Source organism: Calidris pugnax, unplaced genomic scaffold (genome assembly GCF_001431845.1).
Source record: "Calidris pugnax isolate Ruff unplaced genomic scaffold, ASM143184v1 scaffold8, whole genome shotgun sequence".
In the NCBI taxonomy this organism is placed as follows: Eukaryota; Metazoa; Chordata; class Aves; order Charadriiformes; family Scolopacidae; genus Calidris; species Calidris pugnax.
This window is the reverse complement of record NW_015090830.1, coordinates 19,668,730-19,687,794: the sequence shown is the minus strand read 5'-3', so window position 1 is coordinate 19,687,794 and position 19,065 is coordinate 19,668,730. Positions and strand designations below refer to the sequence as shown.

The following is a 19,065-nucleotide window of genomic DNA, read 5'->3' as shown; positions in this document are numbered from 1 at the left end:
GGGCTGGTGCCAGGTGGGAGGCGTGTCTGCAGCCTGCAATGGTGGAAAAAGAGAGAATACGCCTTCCTTGTCCATGAGGTCTCTCCCTCTGAAGGTATTTTCTCACATACAGCTTCACCGAGCCGATTGGCGCACTTAAATCGTTCGGGCTAATCTCCTGACAGCACATTAACTCAATAAGATCCCATTATCCGTATAGCTAAGTATAATTCCTTTGCATTTTTCACACTTTACTGCTTCAGGTTTTGCTTTTTTTTTAATAAAAAAAATAATAAATTACGGGATGATGAAGTTGAAGCTCACTACGGTAAGCTTCACAGAGACCTGTTTATTTTGTATGTCATTTCCAGTCCTGGACGGTTGTCCCTGATTTTACACATCATGCCCACTCTGCCTCGTTGTCAGCGGTAGCGGTGAATAACAGATACGTGGTCACTGGGAGCAGGGATGAGACAATCCAAATCTATGACATGAAAAAGAAGATAGAACATGGGGCACTGCTGCAACACAATGGTAAGGGAGCTTTTCTTCATAAAAAGCATTAATGATAGAAACTTACAGCTGAAGAACTGGCCCTTGCTAGAAGAATAAAATAGAATATTTTTTTTAATAAGTCTTTAATAGTGACGGTTTTGCAGCCATGATGGTCTGATGATGCAAGCAAGATAAGCTTTTGAGCATAAATACCCAAAATTAATTTGGGGTATTAGTCCACAAATACAGTTGGTTCTTCCAATTATTTTTAGTTTTAAGCATTTAAGGAGTTATGGCCCACAGGTGTCTCGTGAGACATTTTTGTTCTGCCATACAGTTTATGTAGACCGTGCCCACTCCCAGCAACCATCTTTCCCAGTGTCTTTGTCCTGCAGCAGACGTACATGAGCCACACAAAAGAGAGAGTTTGTGTGTGAGAGCAGGTGGCTGCTGCCAGAAGAGTTACCTTAGTACATTGCCCACTTTATGTGCCTTCTGAATTACAGCTGTGTAATACGTTGGTTAGTGGACATCCAAATAAACACGTTTGGGTCATTTGTAGTTCAATCACGATTGTCCTTTTTTCTCCTGGTAACCAAGAAGTACCTGAAACTAGCCTGAACATGGTACCTGTGTTCAACTTGCATATGATAAATCTGGTGTTTGTGGGAAGCATCCAGTAAATTTAGCTGTGTGTCAAGAGCAGGGCTTTGACATAGGAACATTTCTTATCACTGATAGAAGCTCTGTGTCACCTGCGCCACAGTGGGTTGTTGAGTACTGCCGTTTCAGGGAACAGACCAGATGGAGTTCAGACATGTATGGCTATAGGGGGGCTGACAGAGCACATCAGTGATTGAATATAGCAAGAAAGTTTGAGGGTTTTGTGAAGAAATAGTCGGGAAATAATTTGGATTTTCCCAAGGGTAGGATAGTAGCTGGCATGTTTTGATGCTAGAAGCTTCTCTGTTAATTCGAACATTCTCTGTGTGATAACTGTTCAGAATGTACAACTTTGTTACTTACTAGCTCTAGTTTCTATTTCTAGGCACAATAACTTGTCTGGAGTTCTATGGTACTGCACATCTACTGAGTGGGGCTGAAGATGGATTAATTTGTATCTGGAACACAAAGAGATGGGAATGCCTGAAATCCATTAAGGCACATAAGTGAGTTTCTCAAATCTGCATATTCACGTGGGTTTTCATGTTTCTTTTCCTTGTAAATAATGTATGTGGCTAATACATTGTTTTGTTTTTATCAGGGGGCACGTGACATCTCTTTCTATTCATCCTTCTGGGAAATTAGCTTTGTCAGTAGGAACAGATAAAACATTGAGGTGAGTTGAAACTGATGAAAGAATGCTAAGAATCATAATTCAGTAACTCTTAGTAAATTGTTACAAACAATTCAGTGTTAGGAGTTGACCATGTAACACTGATAAAACCTATTTGGACATCAAATGGTTCAAAGATCCATTAGTTTCTCTTTTTAAGTTCTAGGTACCAGCAATATTTCAAAGTCTTTAAAAAATAGTCCTTGCTGTTCCTAGCTTCTAGTTGTGCTCTGACTCTTTATAGTCTCTTGTAGGCATATAGATACATTTGCATTTTGATACACAATTTGTTCAAACTTCTGAAAGCTGTTAGGTTCTGTTTAGTGTGAGAAAAGTAATTTTTCACTTGGAGTGTGGAACTGTTGCTGTATATTTGTTTTCAATATATAAAATGCATAAATATATAACAGCACAAATTGGTATTGGGCTCTTTTTGGGCTCTGCATTGCAAACAGTGCTTTATAAAATAAATATCACCAGTTCAACAAGCGATAATATGAAGTCATCATTTTCTCTTGCATTAAGGCAGTAAAATGCATAGAGATGCTTAAAAGCTTCCTTTGGATGCCTCATGTCAGCACGTAGGCCTTCGTTTTCACTGTGCTGTTTTTAACCAGAATGCACATTATCTATTGTTGTCTTTCAGAACTTGGAATCTTGTAGAAGGACGATCAGCCTTTATCAAAAACCTGAAGCAAAGTGAGTTTATCAGTCTAAATCCACTAGAAAAGTGGAATTAGATAGTTTTATTTTTTGTGTAAAGAAAAGTAGACTGAATTAATCAACAAGTCAGTTAATTGCAAGCAAATTTCACAATGTCTTTTTTACACATATAGGCAAGCATATGTAAGCTTATGTCCCTAATAATAATCATTTACCAAAAGGAAAACATAATGACACTAAAGTAATTTTTTTCTTTAAATTTGGTGTCAAGACATTTAAATAATTTTTATTTTGTTTTGTTTTTCTTTATACACTTCTAAACATTTAAGATGCATAGTTTTACTTGCTTATTCTAGGTTATTTGATTTTTTCCTGATTTTTTCTCAGGTTCTAGCAGTGTCTAGCAGCTTCTCAGTGTCTAGCAGCTTCTAAAGATTCTTACTTTTAGATACTCATGCAATGTAGAGTGCAAAAAACCTGTGTACATGTGTATATAAATGTATCAATGTGTACAGATGCCCACATAATTAAATGGTCCCCTGATGGAGAGAGGTACGTGACCGTGATAACAAATAAAGTGGATATCTACAAACTTGACACAGCTTCAATCATCGGCACTATCACAACAGAGAAGAGGATTTCTTCACTTAGATTTATTACAGTAAGTACAAAAAAAGAAAGGTGCTGGGAAATTAACTGGTTTGAAATACATGAAATTAATCACACTTGCATTTCTTTTTTCCCATTCTAAGAATTCTATCCTTGCCATAGCTGGAGATGATGAAATTATAAGGCTCTACAGCTGTGTCTCTCAAAAATGCCTGTGTGAATTTAAAGCTCATGAAAACAGGTATTCTGTATTTGTTTACTGTTTAAATATTTATGGCAATGCTGAGTACTCAGTAAAGTTCAATGACTTGTGATGCTTAGTGTATTTTGCTATTGGTTTTGGTTTGTGAAGAAGTGAAAGTTACTGTGAAAGTGAGTTTATTTATGTGCTAAATTAGAAATTTGGGACAGACTTGTTTGCTTTTAGTATGAGCACAAGTATGTGCTGTCCATGCACATTAAACAAAAACAACAGGGTATGGAAATATTACAGTTCTGAATTTATGAGAGAGAGAGTGAGAGAGTGTGTGTGTGTGTACATGTGTACACGGTGGTACACACTTCTGTGTGTGGTCTGTGCATTTATGAAATTGGGTACCAGTATTTTCCTGCAAGACCACCTAAAGAATGTTTAACAAGCCTTTCCAGATTCTGACTTTTTAGAATGCTTAAATAAAACAAACCAGTTGTACTCAGTTCAGACAATAGGAGAGTAATCACATATTCTCTGTTGTTGTGGAATACCAAATATTTGTCCAAATGCTGCTTGTAATTCATCCAAACACAAAAGTATTAGCTAAAATGTCTTGATGTGGTTAATAGTGTATGCTTAAAAGTATTACAGTATTCTGAATTGACTCCTAACAAGCCTAGCAAAAGCAAGTGTTCTTACTGTAAATGACAGCACTCAAAATAGATTACTGTTCCAAGTTCCTGCCTGTCATTTGTGGGTTTTCTGTTCAAACTGATTTTTAGGCTGTTGCCTATTCATCTTTAATTTCTGTCAGTTTACTGTTCTGAATGAATTACCATGCTATAAAGTAACAAAATATTACATTTTTTTCACAGAATAAAAGATATCTATAGTTTTGAAAGAGACGGACAACATGTTATTGTTACTGCATCCAGTGATGGTTTCATTAAAATGTGGAATCTGGATCTTAATAAGGTTGGTCTATTAAGCTGCTTGTTACATTTATGGAAAAATATCAGACAACCAAAATTACAGACAGTTCTATTGCAAAGATTAATTTTAAATCACTGAGGAAATTTTACTTGAAATCTGGATGTCTTGGTCTTCCTCCGTGTTGTGTTCAGTAGAGATGTCTATGTCTATGCACATATTTTTATGCACTTGTATATTTTTCTATGTAATGAAATGTCTCAAATGAAATATTTTGCTATGTTTGTAATGTTTTTTAAAAACAAACTATAAAAGCTGATGATATTATGGAGATTGCATCCCCTCTTTACATAAAGTCATGTTTCCCTTCAGCAAACCCTTCATTTTCCCTTCTGGCCCTAAAGGGCCAGATTTTTGACTATTTAATCAATTATATATGTTCTAAGGACTGCTGTGAATTTTTATAATGTTCTTGACTTGCTACTCTTTTAAAAACACAAACTCTGTGTTCTGGGAGTGGGGTGGTTGTTCAGGTAGGCCTTTTGAAAAATTCAAACACAATGTACTGGGTACTTTTATTGCTTGTATTTTCAAACAGTTCTGAGTAGCACGGTTCAACAAGGAATCGTGTCTTACCTTTAAAGTTTCCCATGTTTATTGTTTGCTCTGGTATCTGTCTTTTAAAACCATATTTAGATTTTTTTTAATTTAATGCCTAGTAATAAAGGATCTAATATATTCCACTGGAAGTATCTTGAGTAGTTCAAATAAATAGCTCTAAACATTTATGCACTTTATGTATCTCATCTGAATTTGCCCATTTTTAATTTCACCCCCACTGATTATTTTTATACTTCTAAGTACAGTAGTGAAAATCCCTCTTTTCCATTCATCTCAAATTTCTGTTCCTCTTGTACATAATTGACAAAGTGATCAGGGAACTCTTTAGCTTTCTCTGTAACATTGTCTTTATTTTGACCAAGTGTGTGATTTTCTTCCTGTGCAGGCAAAATTTTGTAAAACTTTGTATAACTGTATAGGCTGCTGTGTCCAGCACTGTGAGGTAGTTTCTGATGGGTTGCTGCTGGTATGCTGCACGTGTGTTTGGGACACTTTATCCCGTGTTGTGGTTTAACCCCAGTGGGCAGCTACGACCACACAGCCACTCCTGCATTTCTCCCTCTTCCCCCTCCCAGAAGGGCAGGGAGAAGAGGGAAAAGGAAAGGAAAAAAATCTCCTGGGTTGAGATAAAGATGGTTTAATAGAACGATAACAGAAAAGGGAAAATAACAGCAACAACAACAATAATAATAACAGTAAAAGAATATACAAGATAAAATAATACAACACAAGTCACTCTCTCCACCCAGTGAACTGGTTGCCCAGCCCATCCCGAGCAGTGATTGCGGATTCTCACCCCCACCCCAGCCAACCCCCATTTATATATTGAGTGTGATGTCTATGGTACAGAATATTCCATTGGCCATTCCGTTGTTCTGTCTGGGCTCCTACTCAGCTTCTATAGGAAGCTGGAAAAGTCCTTGAGTAGTATAAACATCACCTAGCAACAACTTAATATGCATTATTGACATTCCTTCCATATCAAATTTGAAACACAGAAACCACTAGAAAGAAAATTAACTCTATCCCAGCTGAAACCAGGGCACTCTAATATCTGTAAGTTCAAGTATTCCCAGAGCCGAGTGATAAAATTGCAGTTCAGCAATTTGAAACACACCGTGAAGACATTACTTTTAATCAGCAGCCTTGTCTTTGTGAAAAGGAATCTGATCCAATAACTTAAATTATTTTAGCTATACCAAAAATATACCTATTACTCTGGAGAAACTTCTGAAAGCATTTTTTTTTATGAGTCTATGATTCATCTAGTTTCTCCTCATGTTAGACTTAGCCCCATGTGCCTGAAACCCACTGATCCTGATTATCAAGGTATATTCTAAAAGCCATTGGGAGATTTTTTGTAAAACCACCACTGAGGAATAGTATTAGTACTGTAACAATGTCACCATTAACCTGTATGCAGCCTCTACTTCTAAATATTGTTGGGCACCAGAAATGAAGTGGAAGGCGGGCAGTAAGATACTTTCTCACTTAAGATACTTCACTGAATTTAAACAGAAATAAAATAATGTTTAATTATTCTTTTTCTATATTCAGATTAAAGATGAGCCATCTTTACTGTGTGAAGTCAGTACCAAAGCTAGGCTGACATGTCTTGCAGTATGGCTTGACCAAGCTTCAGAAATGAAAGAAAATTCTGAGAAAGCTGCAACATCATCTCAAGGTAATAGAACTGTGTGTATTATTGGTTGTTGATGTGACTGTGAAACGGAATATACTAAGTGAGAGGTTTTTACTATATGGACTGGAAAAAGTTTTGGGTATCTTGAAGAATTTGGGATATGACACTGGAAAGTGATACAGATATCCTTACCGATCTGAAAAGTTCAACCTCGAGATATTATGTTGGAGGACATAAGCCTCTCTTCTATTACATGAGAGTTTTGTTTCTCTCTACTGGAATAACATAATGAGGAAGACACTGCAAAGCTTTTGAGACCGATAGAAAAGAATAAACAGTTTGATAGAACTGCATGTCCTGTTTTCCTACAAACAAGATTAGATATGAGGCCAATGCAGCTGGGCAAACTTAATCTGGCTCAATTTTTTTTTCTGTTTTTTTCCTGCATCGTAATCTATATACATATTTGATCTTTTAATATTTTTGTATCACAGACAAAACTAGCATAAATAGCACATTCCACTGTAAATAAAAAAATCATTTGTAACCCCTTTTTTAATATGAGATACAAGTAAGTCTCTGTGCCATTTTAGACTGCAAAGACTGGCCATAAATATCAGGGTGAATAATTTCTTCTTTTTTTTTAGCAAATGAAGATGAAATATCGTCAGTACTCAGGAAAAAGAAAGTTTGTTGGACTGATAAAAGTGATAAAACGGCAAAAAGAAAGAGAAAAATTACTCCAGAGAAGAAAAAATTGGAAGCTCCACTGCAAAAGAAGAAAAAGAAACGGAATAGATCAGCATAAAGGCAGCTATTTTCTCTTCTGAATAAAAAGTAAATACTGGTTTTGCTGTAGTTTTTTACAAGGATGTAAACCTCTGACAGGACATATACCTCGGAACTAACCTGTTGCTTAAAAGTAATGAATGTTTTTACTCTAATAAACTGATTGTTCTGGGAAGTAGCAAAAGAGATGGCAAGTTTTCTGAAGCGAATGAGGCAAAAATAAATTCATAATATGCAATGTTTATATTTTTCTATTAACAATAGCATACACTTTTTAACTAGCTCTGAAAAAGCTAGATAAAATTATTAAAATAGTTGCTGTCTCAGTTACATTATTGTCTCACTTAAATGCATATTAAAAATACATATACTTTCTCATTTTAGTGTTGGAAAAGTTACTGTTAATTTGACTCAAAACATGATCTACCTTTTTCATGCATTACTTTTCCTACTGTAAGAAGGAACATGTTAAAATTACTTAAAATATGATGATCACGTTCCATTTATACATTCACAGAAAATCATACCTTCTAGTTCTTGACATGGAGTTATACATAGTGTGTATAAGCAAATGTTTGGGTTTTTTACCCTGTCCATACTTCATGCATTTAATTTTTTTTAAAGCATTTGCTTTAAGATTGAAATCTACAGGAAAAGAACAGAATATAACCTTTGTTCAGAATATTGTAGATATTTTTAGGTGGAAGAGTTCATATCAATAAGGTTTTACCTTCTCTTTCCTCTTCCCATAGTATTTTTTCAAGTTCTTGATCTGAGCTGTATTGTTAAAAAAAATCTAACATTGGAAATGTTTGTCATGCTGATAAAATGTCACCCATCTGTTTTGCACTTAAACAGAAAGTGAATTCTTGACCTTCTCAGTCAGTGGGAAAAGGATTTTTATCGTAAGTCTTATTGCAAATATACAGTGGGGAAAACAAAGTTGAGCTGGAGAGAACAAGGTCAAATAGCTGTACTACATGTTCTCTTTATTGCTTTTAAAGTAAGGCATTTTAATGTTGTTTTCTGCACTACTGGAGTAGTCATTATTCCTTCTGTTTTCAAAGAGTAATTGGATTATGCTTCATTCTGATTCACTTTAGTAATCATTTGTTCCTCCTTATGTAGCAAGAGAAGGGTAGAGAAAATCAGAAAAAAAGATTAAGCCAAATCTGGAGACAGGAATGCAGGCTGTCTTTGGGATGTAAAATAGCATATAACTCCTGATCATCTCTGTGGATGTTCTGACACCAAAACAAAGTGACCATCATCAGTTGCTGTTATGAGATCATTCATGTAGCACTGGCATATTCTTTTGGAGGTGGGTGTCTGTATTTATTTCCTGTAACTGTGTCCCTTATTTAGATGAATGATCACAACTCCTTCTCTGAATATAGTTGATTTAGTTGAATATATAGTTGATTTATATGAGCTGAGTTTAATTTGACGTTAAAGGGATTTCAATTGTACTTTAGTTTGAATTTGTGCAGCTTTTAACTTTAATAATAACCTGAATGTGTATGTACACAAACACAGGCAAATAGTACAGGATTTCAAATAGTTTGTAGATGTGGCAGGAAAGGTTCAAAATCAGATTTTTTATTGATAAATTGCTTCTGTGGCAAGTATAGGACTTGCAAAGTAGAAGCTTAAATAAGAGAATTCTGTAAAGTGTTTTCACTTGTAAAGTATTATGTCTGTTTTATAGTGCTTATCTTATGTCCTTGACAAAATGGCTGCCACTACCATGACAGTTTTTACTGTTTCAATTTTTAAATACACGAGCTCATGGCCAAGGACATCGCAATTAAAGAAGCAAGCTCTCATGAGCTCGCATTTTCTATACCATGAGTAAATGCTCAGCTACTAGCACGTGGAAAATGTTTTTTGTTGTTTTCTTGTGCGCATCTTTTTCAGAACATTTTTCATTCTAGTTTTCAGGGAGCAGCTTAGAATGATAGAGCAATGCAGAGAGAGAGGAGATGTCAGCAGTGAGAAAGCTCTTCCTGTCTCAGAAAGGGTGACTGTGCATGAAACCTGTAGAGTAGAGGGACCCATGGCTGCAAGAAACGCCAGCCTAGAGAGCAGCATCTTAGCTGGGCACCAGGTGAGTTCAGCAGCTCCAGCAGCTGTGGACTTCTACTTGTAGTCCTTGCCTTCTTGGGGAACCCCAGTGCTGGATTACAAAGCAGAGCCTGGTGAGACTTGAACTTCATACCTGTTACACAGCTTCAACAGAACAGGGAACCCCATCCTTAGGTCTGTGTTGTGGGAGATAGGAGATCTATATTTAAACCACTTAGGCCAACAAGGGAATTAAACTGCTCTCCACTTTCTGACTGTTAGGCTAATTCATAAAGATGGGAAAATTCAAAATACAGCTAGAGAAAGCTGCATTTTGCAGAAATCACAGGCCTCCCACGTTTTGTGCCTTCTGTTACGGATTGATGCTGAAGCCCTTGGGCTCAGGGACCTGGCTGGAGGAGTGCTTTTTGTTTCTATATGGTTAAATGTCCACGGGAGGTAAGTGCTTAGCCAACTGGAACAAATCATGCAGTGCCATTCAAGTGAAGAAAGCTGTGGTTGTCATGTGAAGATTACAGAAATCCTCTGCACCTTCCATAAAAGGGCTACACTGAAATTACCCATCAAAGGTAGAAGCAGTCTGTCGGCTGCCCAGAGCTGCAGCTCATGCAACACCGCAACCCAACCCCAAATCCTGGGGTGTACCGCATCCCCCCGCTTCTGTCCCTGCAGGACGAGGACGGATTGGGTGCACACGAAGGCAGTTATGAGGGAGCTGCATAAGCCCCCAAAACCCGGCACCGAAGTCTCCCCCCGTTTGCCGGCAACCGGGCTTGCTCGGGCACCCCCGGTACCCCCCTCCGGTGCCGGTGGGAAGGCACCAACGCACTCTGCCCCGCCTTTTGGAGGTTTTGGGGTTGTTGGTTGGTTGTTTTTTTTCCCTTAGGTTTATGTTTTTTGTTTTTTTTTCTCTTCCCTCAGACCAGCCGGAAAAGGGAAGTTTTGGGCGGGCCGTTGTTCCCTCACCTCCCCTTCCGCAGCCTGCTCCGCCCCGGGCTGTTGCGGAGCGGGGCCGCCGCGCAGGTGAGTGCCGCCCGGGTACCCTCCCCGGCGGGGCTGACCCCCAGCTCCGGCCCGATTTCCCCCAGGGCTGCAGCCCCAACAGATGGGTTTTCAGCCCTTGGAGTGGCCTTAGGGTTTAGGCGAGCCTTGCTTGTGGAAGAGCCTCCGCCCGCCCCTTCCTCCTCCCCATCCCCCCGGCAAAATGCTGTTATTCTTTTTCCCTAAAAAATTAAAGAGGTACGGACGCTCACCCCGATTTCTCTTTCAGTTTTCAGCATGGCCGTGGACTGGCTGGGCTTTGGCTACGCCGCCCTGGTGGCATCGGGAGGGATCATAGGCTATGCAAAAGCAGGTACGGTGCGGGAGGATGCTTGTGTATCCTTCACTTCCCCCCATTCCCTTTTCCCCCCCCAATAACTTTGTGTGAGCTGGGCGGCTTTTGGCGAAAGCCTCCTATCTCGAAATTCATGCAGATGTAAAGTTTATCACTCTGTGCCATGCGCTGATAACTTGCTGCTGTTGAGGTGTGGTGCTTTTTGGGTTGAGCTGGTGCTTTGGGTTGATAAGCCCCCGATCTGCTTTCTGATGGATGCTGGTGTCCTGCCTCTGCATTGTGTTCTTTAGGTGAACTGATGTAAGTTTGCTTCACAAGGCCTTTCCCCTACTATTTTAAGTGTTCTCTATCTTCAAATAACACAAGTCACCTTGTTGTTTTTTTCCTTAGAGATTTATTTTCATTTTAATGTTTGATGGTGACAGCATACCGCGAGCTGCAGAGGGTTTTCAGAAGGATCCTTTCTCCAGGTCGAGCTGAATAATGCAGATCAGTCCTTAAACTTGTTCCTTTTCTGGGCTCTGCATCACAAGCTTACCCTCTGACCTACTGCTTTCATTTTTCTGAGTTTGCCCTCCTCCCGACAGAAATGTGGATTCATCATGCAATGTTGTCTCTTTCAGCTTTGAAAACCCCCAAGCTGTCTTAGTGCTTGTGATATGAAAAGTGTGTTTAACTACATAGGTGCTAATGCCTGTTCCTATCTGCTTTCTACTGGCTTTCTTTATCCTTTGGGGTGTGAGTGGAGTTTAGGACAGGAGGGACAATAATGAGAACTTTAGTAATTAATTGCATCCATATTTCTCTGCAGCCATTATGAAATAAATGGTAGGTGTATTTCTTATATTCCATTCCCATATGGGAAGACGTGGTCATGCTGAAGCAAGAGAATCCAGGTCAGAGGATTTTTGAAGAGGGAAAAGGAACTTGTATGGTGACTTTAGGGAAATTAAAAAACCCAACAAGTTATCATATCCCTACTAATAACTTGGAGAAACCAAAAGAAAATGGAACTCTCATCCATAAAGCTAAGGTAGTCATCTGTTCTTTTATAACCATGTCTATTTACCCACACAGTGGTCAGCCTTTGGAAGAATATGGAAACAGGGCAAGCAAAAAGTAATTGATTTATTTATTTATATTCTCTCTTTCTTTAGTAAGCTCTTTGGGTCCCAGTGTTCTGAGACTCGGGAACCTCCTGAGCCAGAGGTGTTGTAGTTGTCCTAGTAAGTGCATGTGCCACAGCTGCTTAAAAAATGCCTTGAGGTAAAATTCGAGGACATGACGGCCATTTCTTGGCTCCTAGGCTTGTGCAAAGAATTCTAGCTACCACATGTTGGTTGCTAAACTATATTCTGTCCAGAGCAGCCACTTACTAAAGTGTGTAAATTTTGCTTGCACACGTACAAGAATATCTGGTGCTTTCTATCATCTTTAACTCTTACTTTTTATAACAAAAGCAACATCTGAAGTAATGTCAGAGCTGCCTTACTGATGACAGAATGCTGATTACTTTCTGGTAGCGATATGCTATACTTCTGTAATATTGAGAGGAGATCTTTATCAGTTTAGCTTTGCAATCTCGAGTCCTTTTAAAGGTGACCTAAAAAAATGGAATATATGAAGAACCACCCTCAGTAGCATTAAGTCCTGAATTCTCCATTAGCCTTACTGAGTTCATTCACCAGTGGTCATGCCATTTCATTACTTGATGTCATCTATAAATCACCAATTTGGATGTGGTATCCTTTATCTTCTGGTAGCTCAGGATTATAATTTATACTGAAGACTTGATCCAACATCTAGGCAAGTCCAGAGAACCTTCGTCCAAAGTCTGCAGTCACCTTTGGATCAGATCTCAGGTGTACTTAAGAGATATGATGTCTCTTATTTGACACCTCTCTCTTCTTTGGCAACTTCTTATTTGTCTAAATGCCCTCCTGGCCAGTTCAGTTCATGTGTCCTTTTTCATTCTAATCTTAAACCTTTACTATTTAATCCCTTTAATGCCTCTCAAGAAATTCTGGAATTACTGTGTTGAAACCATGTGCTTTGGTTTGTACAAAGAAAACACCATTTCTTTGTTTTTTTTTCTCATTATTCTTTCCATCATAAACATGTTCATGGCTTTGAGTTGAAGCATTAGATACTAATGCTATTCATACCTTGTGCAAGAGTATTTAAACACATCCCTTGGTTCAGATCGGCGTGGTCTTAATACTTTAAAAAAAAACCTCTCTAATCTGCTTTATAACAATGAATGCCCATATTTTTTTGTTATTGTTGGTGTTTTACAAAACAGATAAGCTAATGAACAAGTTCATTTACGAACTTCTAATAAATATGTTATTTTTCACTTATTCAGGTAGTGTCCCATCGCTAGCTGCTGGGCTTTTCTTTGGGAGTTTGGCTGGTCTGGGCGCCTATCAGCTCTCGCAGAATCCAAATAATGTTTGGATTTCCCTGAGTAAGTAATTTACAATTTTAATTAGAAGGGATTATATTTACCAAAAAAACCCTGGATACTTAAAATGAGTACGTGAAAGTCTTTGCAGAAGAGTTAAATTGATGGTGTTAAATCTATTTTTAATCCAGTCTTAAAATTTGTGTTTAAGTGATAATCTCTGTTAGTGGGCAAACTCCAGTGTTGTCCCTGGAATGTGATTTTTTTTTTTTTAGCATTATTTCATTATTTTTTAAAATAATTCATTGAGAATACATATTAAAGACTGCTTGTTTTGATGATTTCTCACTACATTCTTGCATCCCTTTTGGAAGAAGTATGAAGTGCTTCTGGGTAGTAGTTCAAACTTATATTTTTCTTTCTCTCCTACAACAGGAGAGGAAAATACCTATTATTTGTTAGAGTTTGTCTTCTGAGCATCAAAAAAACTATGGGTTGTGAAGGAAGATGTGTGCTAAGATAAAGTGAAACTTACGTGGTTTAAAAACAAACAAACAATTAATTTACATCCCTCAGCAAAAAAAAATCAAATAAGTATTTTGTGCATAAAAACTTATAAGTAGCATGCTGTGAATCTCCAAAATGCAATTTTTGTCTTTCTGCCATTCAGAGCTCGGGGTTGTGATTAAGTTAGGATGATTATCACCTATCGCTTTGACCTGTGCGTGCCTAAAGCTCGTGCCAGTTGCAAAATAACACGACTTGAACTTTTCTTGTTCACTACTAAATTAGCGTACCCTGCAGTTGAAGCGGGCTGAGAAAATATATGTAGATAATTCCTGCAACTCAGCTGATGCCTGACATTTTTTAGGCTGCCCTATCTCAAATACTTGCAAGCGTCTATTTTGTGTAGTCCTTTGGCCTGTATCTGTTGGAAGTATCTCCTCCTCTCTTGATCTGTAGAAGACATCAGTGCATGACGGTTCTCTAGCACTAGCTGCATTTCAAACCCCAGGCTCAGCTGAATTGGTGGCTGCCACTATGCAGCTGTCTTGTTTGAAGGATCACGGTGCAAGGGAACTGCTAGTAAATTGATGCCTGACCTGTGTGTTCTCTGTTTGGCTGGATTGTACTTTCAGCATCCTACAGGAAGCTGGAGCATTTCAGGAAGAGTGATTCCCCTGCAGGCTGCCCATACTGCTAGCAGGTTATTTTATTATCGCTGAAGATGGCAGAGATTGTGATTGGCTTATTTTTATATATGGCAAATATGTGGAATTACAGAGGTTTTGCCCGCCTGAGGAGATTTAACAGAGAAAGAAGCTTCAGTAAGACAGTATCTTCTTCCTTCTTCTCAGAACTGGAGCTTCCCTTCTCCCTTACTTTGAGAAGCTAACTGTGGAGAGTCACTGCTTAGTCAGTGCTTAAAGAGCTGCCACTGACTGTAGCATTTGTTCACTGAAGCAGTGACATAGCGTCTAGCTCTTAGACACGTGAAAGGCAGAAGTGAAAGGAGAAGGCCCAGTGTTTCTCTCCACTTCAGCATTTTCTATGGTGCAGTGCACTTTCATATCTACTGGAGAGGTCAAAGCTGTGCGTGGTCAACTGTAAATAACTGAAATCAACTGCATATACAGAAAGCTTAACAGGACTGAGACAAAGTATTTTCCCGAATGCAAGAGACATGTACATTTCTATAATTCAGTTGCATATGGGGTCTTTTCCTCCTCCTTTTCATGCTTTAAAGTTTTTGGAGAAGGTGTGTTCTGCTGTCTTAGACAAAATTACATTTAGTGAGGTGTGTGTATTTTGAAGACTGTCTACTGATGAGAGCTTGAGGTATTTGAATACTGTGTGTTAGACTGTGGTCCCGGTCTTTTACGTGTCTACCTCTATGAGACTATTAGATGTCAAGGACAATATTTAAGGTGGTGAAAGGGAGGAGGGCTGCCATGGCTAGGGTTAAAGATGAGCTGGGTCCTGTTGGACTAGCTATCACGTAGAAGCAATGGTAGAAAATATGAGTGGTTGGAACAAGTTAACATGTAGCTGTTACTGCTGGGTAGCAGATGCATGCTAAGGCTAAGGATTTCATTGGTAAGTTTTCTGTGTAGTTTTCTTGGTATTCCATCTTTCTTTGAGATACAGTGTTCCAGGGATTCCCCTTTCTGTTTTACTGGCTCAGTGAAACTACCTGGCTCCTCTCTGTCAAGTGGTTGGGGTGGATAGATTTAACTCTGTGATCTTAGTGAATGTGGTGCAGGGCTGAAATGGATCGGTAATGCACACTCAAACAGCACACTTCCCTTTCAAAGTCTTTTCCAAACACAAATTCGTTAGTTCTCAGAACGTTACTACAAGTTAGATGGGAAAATGCTCTCTCATAAAGAAAAGTGGGGGGTTATGTGCACAGGTTTAGGTGCACAGGGAAGGAGTGAATTCCAGAGCTGTGTAGCATAGCTTATTTCCAGTCTGCAAAAAAGAACATTTTGACAAAGAAATTTGAGGACAGTCTACGCAGAAGCATATGGAGTGTGCTGTCTGCTAGAACTTGATATAGAATGTTTAGTACTCACATACTGAGGCATTCCAAAGCTTACACCATTTATTGACTCTTTTAGTCCATCATATGAAATAACCTTGTTTCATGTTTTACTTCATCTTTTTACTACTGCTTTTCTGTGTTCTGTTAGTTTTGAATTGTAGCATCTCTCTCACACGCATGAATCTCTGCTGAGTGGACTCTCTAATCTCTCATTTAAGTTACATCTGGAACACTGACTGCTGTCATGGGAACAAGATTTTACAACTCTGGAAAATTCATGCCTGCAGGGCTCATTGCTGGTGTCAGGTACAACACAATATACTTCTTTTTTTTTTAACCTCCAATGTGTGATTTCTTACTTGCTTAATTAAACTGAGATGGAGTGAGTCATATTTTGTGTAACTTTTGTTTCTGTACACCAGTTACATGGGAAATATTTGAAAATGAATTGACAAATTATTCTTATTGTTGTTTAATTCTGTGTTTTTCCCCATATACAGTTTGCTAATGGTTGGAAGATTAGCACTGAAGATGGTGGAAAAGCCCCACGATAAGTAACTGTTGATTTTACAGTTTAATATCTGGATAAGGAAGCCTGATAATGAAGTTGCGTCAATGCAGAAGCAAGAAGATGTAACAATTTTCTATATCAAGACTTTTTTATTTTTCATTGTTTTATATGAAGGGGAGTAGAATGATGGGACAGAGGACCTGTAATTAAGAAAGTATCCACAAAGAGACATGAGGAGTAATTGGCTAAATACAACAGTGTGTCTCGTACCTTTCATACTGAGTATTGCAGTATGCTTTACCTGTTGCACTCAGAGTTGATACACCATGTCTGTATAACACCAAACAGATCTTACCTTTTTATTGTGAAATTATGCTAGAGTGTTGCTTTTCTACAAGTAAAATCTATTACAAACCTTTATTTGTCGTGTCTTTGTATCCTGTCTATATGTATGGGTGTAGGGAGTTGTTGGGTTGGTTTTTTTAGCTTCTTGTTTTCTTCTCAGTGGAAGTCTTTGCAGTGAGCTGTTATCCATGTGCTGTCTTTCAATGATATTTTAAAATATTTTTTGAAATGGAGGGGCAGAAGCTTAAATTAGGGGCCGTCGTTAACACTGCGTTAAAACAGTTGTCAGAAAGGAACTTACTGTGTGGATTAAGTGAGAACTGTGCTAGGCTAAATGAACACTTGAATGCGATCTGTCCAAAGGACTGTATAGCTAGAACAAAATAGCTTAACATTAACACTATGCAATTATCTTACAGCCTTATTTGACCATAGAATCTATCAGCATTTTATTTTTGTCACTTAGAGAAGTTGGTGCGTCTGTTCAAATCTGTCCTTACTAGGAAACCTTGGATTTGGAAAAGTTCCTGGTTTTGCTGTGGTTCCTGAGAACTGAAGTGTGGAAGAGTCATCAGTGGCATCTGGTGCCTTTATTGACACTCCAATCTCAATTGCTTCACCTCCACTCAGTCTCCCAGCTCTGTTAGTGCAGGCACAGCTAACAGAGGCTTAGCTTTGGGAAGGAAAGGAGAGGCAAGAAATGTTTGAAAGAATTTCATCAGCTTGTGCTTTAGTGATATACAATTATGGATATACTAGGATTCTTACAGTGTGTAACTTATATTTTAAAGTGACTATTTTATTTTTTACTTTGGGACCTCTATATCACTGATTATATCAAAACTTTGTCAACTGCATAAGATAATTATGGCAAAGCAGTTTTAAATTAACTTACATCTTACAGTACTTAACATTTTGTGGTGTTTAAAGGAACTTGTAACAATTCTCTCAAACTGCACAGATTAAATATTGAACTACGTAATTGCTCTATTTCGTTGGTCACTTCAAAGCTCGTGTTTTCTGTTCTGAAAATGGTATTTAACAGTATTGAGCCAGAGTGACATTTCCATTGTCGTGGTTCAATGGAAACCCATATGGTAGTAGACTGAAAGTTGTTGTAGTAGAAAGTAGTAATTACAAGCAGATCCATAGATCTTGGACTAATTGTGCTGCGTGTTACTAATTCTCTTAGCAAAAGTTACAAAATTAATCCCAGGTTTTGGAACATATTTCCTGTGGTAACCTCTCTTATTTCCAGGCTCTTAATCTGTAAATAACCTGGTCTATACAGGACGGATCTGCAGGGAGCAACACTCAAAACATGTAAAAGCATGTCTGAAATTCTAGTCTCGGTTAAATCATAGTCTCTTTTGACCACACTGTAAGCAAAACCCAATAGAAGTTTTGTAATTACCTTTAGATACTTTAAATCACTCTATGTAATGAAATATAAAATCCTATCCCTGCTATAGAATTTTCTATAGCTGTTAAAATAATTAAAGACATTAATATCCTTTCTCCGGGCTGCCTGTGCTTTTAGGCTGATTGTTGGATAATCCTACAAATGTTCTTTCCTATTTTTATTGTGTAGATTTTGGTGGGTTTTTTTTCCACTGAAGGTGGTCTCTCTGTAAATTGAGATTATTACTTTTGCGTTGAATTCCCTGTGGCCATGCCATGGCTTCACTGCAGCTTCATGCTGTGACTCAGCTTGTGTGGGGATGTAATGTTTGGAAAGAGTGATTTAGTTATTCTTAGGAAATGAACTGTTAAAATAATTCTTAAAGTAAGGCTATTCTGTTCAAAGCACACTCTGAAAATAAAAACATTAGTTTAATATTACTTACAGTGTCAGCTGTCAGCATGAGCTGAAATGAATACTGGTTTTTTTTTTAATGGGGCACGGGAACAGGAAACTTATTTTACAGTACACATACTGAGTCACCAGGATTCAACAACTCAGCATTTAATCATGCCTCCAGCACTCAAGTACACTAGAGTATGACAGAAGAAGAGAGTTTGGGTTATCAAATCCTCATTTCCTGGAGTGAAGATCCCAGCCCTCTATTCCAATTCTTGCTGTCACATCTGCAGTGCCTGGTGGAAGCTGAGAGGCAATAGGAAATGTCAAGTATTTCACCCCTTTCTTGAGGGGCTCACTCAAGACTAGAGGAGGAAATTTCCTGTTCACTTCAACAGAAAGGCTGCAGAAAGCGGGAGCTTGTCTTGGACTTTGTAAGGAGGATGTATAAGCCTACCTGTCTTTGTAATAGCAGTTGCTCACTGTAAGTCCTGGAAAATGAGAGATGTTGGGCTCCCTTCAGTTCCTGCTCTGGATGGGTTCAAGTTCCCTTCCCAGGAGAGGACTCTGTGCCTCAGACCATGGGATAAGCCACAGGGAGAATGTTGCCTGGGGAAGCCACACTGCAGCAGAGAGCACAAAGTTCCTGGTACCAGTGGGAACAGGAGCAACTATTTTTTTTTAGTCTATTTTTTAAAGCTAAGTAGTAGCTGGCAAAAATACAAAAATATCCTGAAGCTGAGAAATGAAACCCAGGTTCCTCTCTGCCCAGGTGGAAACC

The 19,065-nt window shown here is 38.4% G+C and overlaps 2 protein-coding genes across 5 annotated transcripts in view; both read left to right on the top strand.

Annotated features, from left to right (window-relative positions):
* PAK1IP1 (PAK1 interacting protein 1) overlaps positions 1-10,361 on the top strand; it is a 10,958-nt gene extending 597 nt beyond the window's left edge. The window contains exons 2-13 of one of the 4 annotated variants that reach the window (XR_001411874.1): positions 351-513; positions 1,523-1,643; positions 1,739-1,813; positions 2,457-2,509; positions 2,989-3,134; positions 3,226-3,323; positions 4,151-4,250; positions 6,384-6,510; positions 7,116-7,305; positions 8,386-8,578; positions 9,192-9,364; positions 10,264-10,361. Coding sequence is in view for 3 of the 4 variants with exons in the window: in XM_014940857.1 (XP_014796343.1) it covers positions 351-513; positions 1,523-1,643; positions 1,739-1,813; positions 2,457-2,509; positions 2,989-3,134; positions 3,226-3,323; positions 4,151-4,250; positions 6,384-6,510; positions 7,116-7,276 (1,044 nt within the window). In the remaining variant the exon portion in view is untranslated. Of the gene's footprint in view, positions 1-350; positions 514-1,522; positions 1,644-1,738; positions 1,814-2,456; positions 2,510-2,988; positions 3,135-3,225; positions 3,324-4,150; positions 4,251-6,383; positions 6,511-7,115; positions 7,636-8,385; positions 9,118-9,191; positions 9,365-10,263 lie in introns of those variants that run through there. The other 3 variants (XM_014940857.1, XM_014940856.1, XM_014940855.1) reach the window with 3 other exon arrangements.
* On the top strand, positions 9,794-16,558 carry LOC106887387 (transmembrane protein 14C-like). The gene is made up of 6 exons (XM_014940868.1): positions 9,794-9,911; positions 10,264-10,365; positions 10,613-10,696; positions 13,044-13,145; positions 15,846-15,933; positions 16,128-16,558. The coding sequence occupies exons 1-6, from the start codon at positions 9,809-9,811 to the stop codon at positions 16,183-16,185; spliced, it is 537 nt and encodes a 178-aa protein (XP_014796354.1). The 5' UTR covers positions 9,794-9,808; the 3' UTR covers positions 16,186-16,558.
* The last annotated feature ends 2,507 nt before the right edge of the window (positions 16,559-19,065 follow it).

Excerpts from the sequence above, each read along its gene's own strand:
- LOC106887387 (XM_014940868.1), top strand. The coding sequence starts at position 9,809 with ATGCAGTGCCATTCAAGTGAAGAAAGCTGTGGTTGTCATGTGAAGATT. Across the intron at positions 10,366-10,612 it reads GGAGCGGGGCCGCCGCGCAG|TTTTCAGCATGGCCGTGGAC; the intron begins GTGAGTGCCGCC and ends TTTCTCTTTCAG. Across the intron at positions 13,146-15,845 it reads TAATGTTTGGATTTCCCTGA|TTACATCTGGAACACTGACT; the intron begins GTAAGTAATTTA and ends CTCTCATTTAAG.